This window comes from Onychostoma macrolepis, chromosome 12 (genome assembly GCF_012432095.1).
Source record: "Onychostoma macrolepis isolate SWU-2019 chromosome 12, ASM1243209v1, whole genome shotgun sequence".
NCBI lineage: Eukaryota > Metazoa > Chordata > Actinopteri > Cypriniformes > Cyprinidae > Onychostoma > Onychostoma macrolepis.
In genome coordinates this window covers 19,310,847-19,317,942 of record NC_081166.1, presented here as the reverse complement: position 1 = coordinate 19,317,942, position 7,096 = coordinate 19,310,847, and the positions used below count along the sequence as shown (strand labels likewise).

Genomic DNA, 7,096 nt, shown 5'->3' with positions numbered 1-7,096 from the left:
ACGGTCCCCTGGGACAGTGTCCGGAGTTCCGTGTCCGTATCTGCCTCGATCGGCCGAAAAAAAACCTCCCTTGACCACGAACCATCTCTGATAAGTTGCAAGTGGGAGGTCGGAAACGCAAGGTCACGAAGGTCACAGGGCCCCGAAATGAATCACAGGGCACCGTAAGGGCCCCCTGAATCGGGTTCCTGAGTTCCGTGGCCCTAGATGCTTCCTGAGCCAATTAGGTACTGAGAAAGAAACTGCTCCACAGGCCCATCCCCCACAAAGATCTATATAAGACATAGAGTTGTATGAAGAGCAAAGAAATATATTTTTTGTCATCTCCCAACCTAGTCCTCTCTGTATGTCTTCGAGGGACAAGTGACGCAACTTCCTGTGAAATTTGAGGCCCCTCAGGCACTCTCGGGCCGTACGGGGGCCGCTGACACGTGCAACTTATCCCATTGTGTAGACACGCATCAAATAAATTGCATAAATTTGATTTCCGTGGACAGTGCATTTTTATGCAAATTAAGCCACTTTATGAGCTCCGATGTACATGAAACTGCTGGACGGTGGTTCCTGAGCACTGTACTGCAGGTATTACTGAATAAAATCATTGTATTTATGAATTATGACTTATTAATGCATTGTACACGGAAAGCCTGTGGAGGTCCCGTCAAATAAGTTACGGGTGGTCAAGTGACAGCTGTAACTTATTTGACGAGGCCTCCACAGGATTTCCGTGGGCAGTGCATTTTTATGCAAATTAAGCCACTTTATGAGCTCCGATGTACATGAAACTGCTGGACGGTGGTCCCTGAGCACTGTACTGCAGGTATTACTGAATAAAATCATTGTATTTATGAATTATGACTTATTAATGCATTGTACACAGAAAGCCTGTGGAGGCCCCGTCAAATAAGTTACGGGTGGTCAAGTGACAGCTGTAACTTATTTGACGAGGCCTCCACAGGATTTCCGTGGACAGTGCATTTTTATGCAAATTAAGCCAGTTTATGAGCTCCGATGTACATGACACTGCTGGACGGTGGTTCCTGAGCACTGTACTGCAGGTATTACTGAATAAAATCATTGTATTTATGAATTATGACTTATTAATGCATTGTACACGGAAAGCCTGTGTAGGTCCCGTCAAATAAGTTACGGATGGACATGCACCATATGTGGTGAAATTCACCAAAATCCAACTCCAAAATCCAACATCAGCAAGTGACACCTGTAACTTATTTGACGTGGCCTACAAAGGCTTTCCTTGGACAGACCTTTTTCAGGGTAAATATGAATATTGATGAGTTGTAATGTACATGAACCTGTCAGACGGTGTTTCCTGAGTGTAGCACTGTAATTTTTGCATAATAAAATGATTAAAAACTTTAATTATGACCTATTAATGCATTATCCACGGAAAGCCTGTGGTGGCCCCGTCGAATAAGTTACGGGTGGTCATGCACCATATGTGGTGAAATTCACCAAAATCCAACTCCAAAATCCAACATCAGCAAGTGACACCTGTAACGTATTTGACGCGGCCTCCACAGGATTTCCGTGGACAGTGCATTTTTATGCAAATTAGGCCACTTTATGAGCTCTGATGTACATGAAACTGCTGGACGGTGGTTCCTGAGCACTGTACTGCAGGTATTACTGAAAAAAATCATTGTATTTATGAATTATGACTTATTAATGCATTGACCACGGAAAGCCTGTGGAGGTCCCGTCGAATAAGTTATGGGTGGTCAAGTGACAGCTGTAACTTATTTGACGAGGCCTCCACAGGTTTTCCATGGACAGTGCATTTTTATGCAAATTAAGCCACTTTATGAGCTCCGATGTACATGAAACTGCTGGACGGTGGTTCCTGAGCACTGTACTGCAGGTATTACTGAATAAAATCATTGTATTTATGAATTGACTTATCAATGCATTGTACACGGGAAGCCTGTGTAGGTCCCGTCAAATAAGTTACGGGTGGTCAAGTGACAGCTGTAACTTATTTGACGAGGCCTCCACAGGATTTCCATGGACAGTGCATTTTTATGCAAATTAAGCCAGTTTATGAGCTCCGATGTATATGAAACTGCTGGACAGTGGTTCATGAGCACTGTACTGCAGGTATTACTGAATAAAATCATTGTATTTATGAAATATGACTTATTAATTAACTTATTTGACGTGGCCTACAAAGGCTTTCCTTGGACAGACCTTTTTCAGGGTAAATATGAATATTGATGAGTTGTAATGTACATTAACTTGTCAGACGGTGTTTCCTGAGTGTAGCACTGTACTTTTTGCATAATAAAATGATTAAAAACTTAAATTATGACCTATTAATGCATTGTCCACGGAAAGCCTGTGGTGGCCCCGTCGAATAAGTTACGGGTGGTCATGCACCATATGTGGTGAAATTCACCAAAATCCAACTCCAAAATTCAACATCAGCAGGTGACACCTGTAACTTATTTGACTGGACCTACAAAGATCCATGCAGAAGAAACACAAGGTGTGAGAAGACCATAATAAATAATTGAAAACTTATTTATTTAGAAGTATTTATTTTTTTAAAAATCACTCCCGTTCTTGCTCCTCCTCCTCCTCCTCCTCCTCGTCATCTGCGAAATACTGCAGAGAGGGACAAAAAATTAAAAATTAAACATTAAAAAATGAACTAAATGTTCACAAATACACTACATAGAGTTATAGAGGGCACAATAAACCTATACATTACATCTTCTTCATGCTCTTCCCGTGGAGCAGGATGATGTTCCGGGGAGGGCAGCGGCGGTGGTGGTGGAGGTGAAGGTGGAGCTACTGGGGGAAGCAGAGGAGGAGGAGAAGGAGGAACATTTGGAGGTCCATCCTCTCCTGATGAGGCTGAGTCTGTATCCTACAAAACAGCATAACACAACAGCTGTCCAACTTAACATAATTTAATTATCACAGTCTAAAAATGTATGCATAGCTTAAAGACAAGTATAAACTTACTGTACGGCTTATTATCTCCATAGTGGCCTATGGAAAAACAACATAAAAAAATAAATTATGAAAATTGAATTACTATCTTTACATTATGAAGAATTTTATTGAATTTCTAATAATAATAATAATAATAATAATTCATTACTTACAATACTGCTGCCACCATGGGCCTCCACACCACTGTCCACACTGCTGCTCATTTTAGGTAGTGGATGACTCAGTGAATATCACACCACGAGGAGGGCATGTCCAGACAAGCACAGGAACGAAGTTTTCAGCTTGATATCTCTCTAAAAGCCAAGGTGGGCGGGGCCTGGGGTGTCACTTAGATTGCAGGTGGGCACGTAGGCTGTATGCGGTCATATAGGCGGTAAGGGGGACGAATAGGCTGTCCGTGGTCGGTGGGCGGGGCCAGGGGTGTCACTTAGATTGCAGGTGGGCACTTAGGCTGTATGCGGTCATATAGGCGGTAAGGGAGACGAATAGGCTGTCCGTGGTCGGTGGGCGGGGCCAGGGGTGTAACTTAGATTGCAGGTGACCACTTAGGCTGTATGCGGTCATATAGGCGGTAAGGGGGACGAATAGGTTGTCTTTGGTCAGTGGGCGGGGCCTGGGAGCGGTCAGAGGGCCAATGGGGAGATGCCGGACACATAAGCTCTCCGTGGAAGGTTTAGGCTGCCTGTGGACGCATACCCACAACCTATTCGACGCGCTTCCCGTAGGAGGTCTGCGGTCAGGAGTGCGCCACCCTGTGGCCGACCTAGAGATTGCAATAAAAGGCGCAAAAACGCTCTGGAAGCGTGGACTCTTGGGGGCGCTCTGGCGGCGCGGAGCTAGGGAGGCGCCTTTGAGGGGCAGGCACTGGTGGGCACTTCATCTTTTCTGCCGGCGGATTAGGGTGGGCCGTGGACGGCAGCGTGGGAGGAAATACCGCTGACGGCGGGCTGGTTCCGACTCGGGATCGGACGCTTCCCAGACACCTGTAGACCCCTTCCCACCAGCACAATCCTGTGGTGTCTGGGAGGTCCACGGGGCGGTGGTACGAGACCCTGAGTCAGAACAGGTGGAGGATGGCCGCGTCGTCCAGCGGCATCCTCCCGGCAAGATGAACAAACTCCGCAGCATACTCGAAGAAGGGGAGATCTCTTCGGGCTAGGGCGAGAAACGCCGCAGCGACATCCATTGCTTTTTCGGTTCGGTGTTCTGTCATATAGTCGTGGGGATCCAGGGAGTCGCGGAAACGAGGAGTACAAAAACAAAGGAGTTTATTCAAGATCGACATATAGACACTCGTATTGACATGTATAGACGTATAACACCGAACGCTGACTGGAGGGAACACAGGACTTAAGAACACTGGGGAAAACAAGATAATTAATAACACAGGACTGGAAACGAATTAACTAATGATGACAAACTAGGACAGGAACTTCCAAATATGGACACAGGAGGAGGGGAAAACACAGGACACGGAGACACAGTCTGACACATTGCAAGTTATCGCAAACACTTGATTGCAGTTGTTGCTGCTAAGGGTATCCCAACCAGTTATTAGGTTTAGGGAGCAAGCACTTTTTCACAAAGGGCCATGTGGGTTTGGATTTTGTTTTCCCATCATTATAAAAAACTAAAAATTTAATAAAAAAAAAAAAAAAATACACAATGAGTGAGTAAAACATTATAGACTAGGGGTGTCCCCGACTAAGGATTTTCATAGTCGAATCGGAATTTTCGAATCTTGCAGATAGTCGAATCATATGTTTGGAGACGGAGCAAAATACATTACGAAGAGTCAAGTCAGACATTCCACAGTCATAAATACTGACGTTAATACACAGGGAAAATGTGTAATGGACGCCTCGCAGATACAAACGGAGTGAATAATGTTTTATGTTTTGATTAAAAGATAGTTAACATTAAACGTCAGGGAAAGCCTAAGAATTCACAACATTTTTTACAATAGTGCTCTCATTATAACGTTATGTATATGACAGTTATTAATGTTCTGCATTTCTGTTTTGAGCTGCGCGCGCTGAATGACCAGTAGAATAAAGCATTTGATAGAAGGTTTTTAAATCAATATAATAATGTTAATATAACAACTTATAGGCTATATGCACAAAACGCCCTGATGCATGAACGTGTCTGCGCGGCTCTGAAGTCCTTTTGCAGACGCGTTCTTGACGCAACAACGTGCAGAAACACGGGAACTAAACTCTAAAAATTCACAGCGTTTTATTATAACAGTGTTCTCATTATAATGTTATGTGTATATGACAGTCCCAGTCATAGTCATTAATATTCTGCATAGTTGTTTGTCCTGCTCGCGCTGCGCACTGAAGAGATAATCACTGTTCAATAAAGTGCTTTACTGCAGCGACTCAACCAAATGCGTCTTATACGAGATAAATAATATATACACGATATAAATAAACCGCTTGAAATGTTTTGAAATCACTTGTATCCTACCTGATCTAAAAAAAAAATCCAGTCTTTCACTCAGCGTCAGTTTGAGTCTTGTTAAAGTTTTAAATCCTTGCCGCCAAGATGCTCCTCTGTCGGTCACGGATTATGGAAAGTGAAACTTAAATTTATAGGGGTGGTTGGATTTATTCATGCACGTTAAAATATTTATTTAAAGCTTTTTTTTTTTCTTTTCAGATTCTTATGTACAGCATTATAGGCTGTATATTAACTTATTGGGAGAAAACCGGTAGTTCTATGTGAAATCAGACATTTGAGCACCCCCATATAGCCAAAATGGCATGATCATAACACCCCGCGAATATTCGACTGTGAGATTGGGAGTCGAATCAGGCTCCTCGAATCGAAGCATCGAATCGTCGACTATTCGGGGACACCCCTATTATAGACAAATGTGTGGGTTAAATACATGCTATGAAGTTATGCAATGGACTGATATTCATTTATAAGTATTTTTAACCCTTTAACACGAACAATCACACCGGTTTGATCAGTCTTGGCTGGTCCCTGAAGCCTACGATCACACCGGTGTGATTAGAAAGTTCAGTGTGTCACGTCATCAACTGCTGAATTCAAATCTGCTTTCACGCGTTGGCTGGCGCAGAGCCAGATCGGACCAAATATTCAGTGTTTTCAACCATATAATGCTTATTTTAGGTTTCAGACAGTTAAATACACATAAGTACTAGCAAAACCATACATTTATAGTTTGTAAAATATGCACTGATGTCTATGGAAGCAGAAATAATGATCCTTACAAATATAATCTGACGACATGTTTTATTTATATCATATACAGATTGTGTAGATAACTTTTAAGTTTACTCTGCTCTTCTCCCAGTTTACCAGAGACTTACTTTAAGGACAAAAGCTTAGGCTGCGCCACAGGGGCCTATTGTGCACTACCCCACCTCCTCAAAAAAACATTTTTCTAAAGTCCATAATGACTATAATGTTATATTAAAATGTTAATGTTGAAAAATTTGGGATGCACTAGGTTACCTGTTTCAGCCGCATATATGCCCATTAAAAATGAACGCATTTTAGTACAATGCAAATACATTAAAGAACCATATATGTGTACTACTGAGCATTAACGTGTTTCATGGAGCGGAAGATATGATGACTAGTTGCTTATAAGTATTGTAATTGTAACTTCAGAGGAATGTCATCATTAAACTTTATTGGAATGTAAATGTACACCCAAGCTTAGCTGCAGGAATCTGTGAGGTCAACGGACAAGAAATTGCTGTACCCAGGGCAGGCTTGTATGGTTGTCTATATACAGGGGTGCACATAAGTTTTTCAGCCTGGTTCTCATATGAGAACCTGGAGATTTGGTTTGGTCCTCACACAGGCCATGGCATGTAGTGTGAGCCATAAACTATAACTATAAAAAAATGTATTAATAATAGTGATAATAATATTATTGCACTTCATTTATTTTATTTTTTTGTTTTTATATATATAAATTAACTAACTAACTAAAAAACCAAGTGTGATAATACAAATGCAATTATTTCATAGTAAACTTAAAAAATAAAATGTTAATATTTTTATTATTATCATTTTAATTTTAATTTTCATCATTTTCAAACGTAAAATCAGCGAGCTTTTATTTTGGCGGGTT

At 41.8% G+C, this 7,096-nt stretch overlaps 1 protein-coding gene across 1 annotated transcript; it reads right to left on the bottom strand.

Annotated features, from left to right (window-relative positions):
* Positions 1–2,571: 2,571 nt before the first annotated feature.
* Positions 2,572–3,278, bottom strand: LOC131550749 (proline-, glutamic acid- and leucine-rich protein 1-like). The gene is made up of 4 exons (XM_058793127.1): positions 3,132–3,278; positions 2,989–3,015; positions 2,732–2,890; positions 2,572–2,625 (listed from the first exon to the last, which is right to left on the bottom strand). Exons 1-4 carry the CDS (start codon positions 3,180–3,182, stop codon positions 2,572–2,574), a joined length of 291 nt encoding a protein of 96 aa, XP_058649110.1. The 5' UTR covers positions 3,183–3,278.
* Between the last annotated feature and the right edge of the window lie 3,818 nt (positions 3,279–7,096).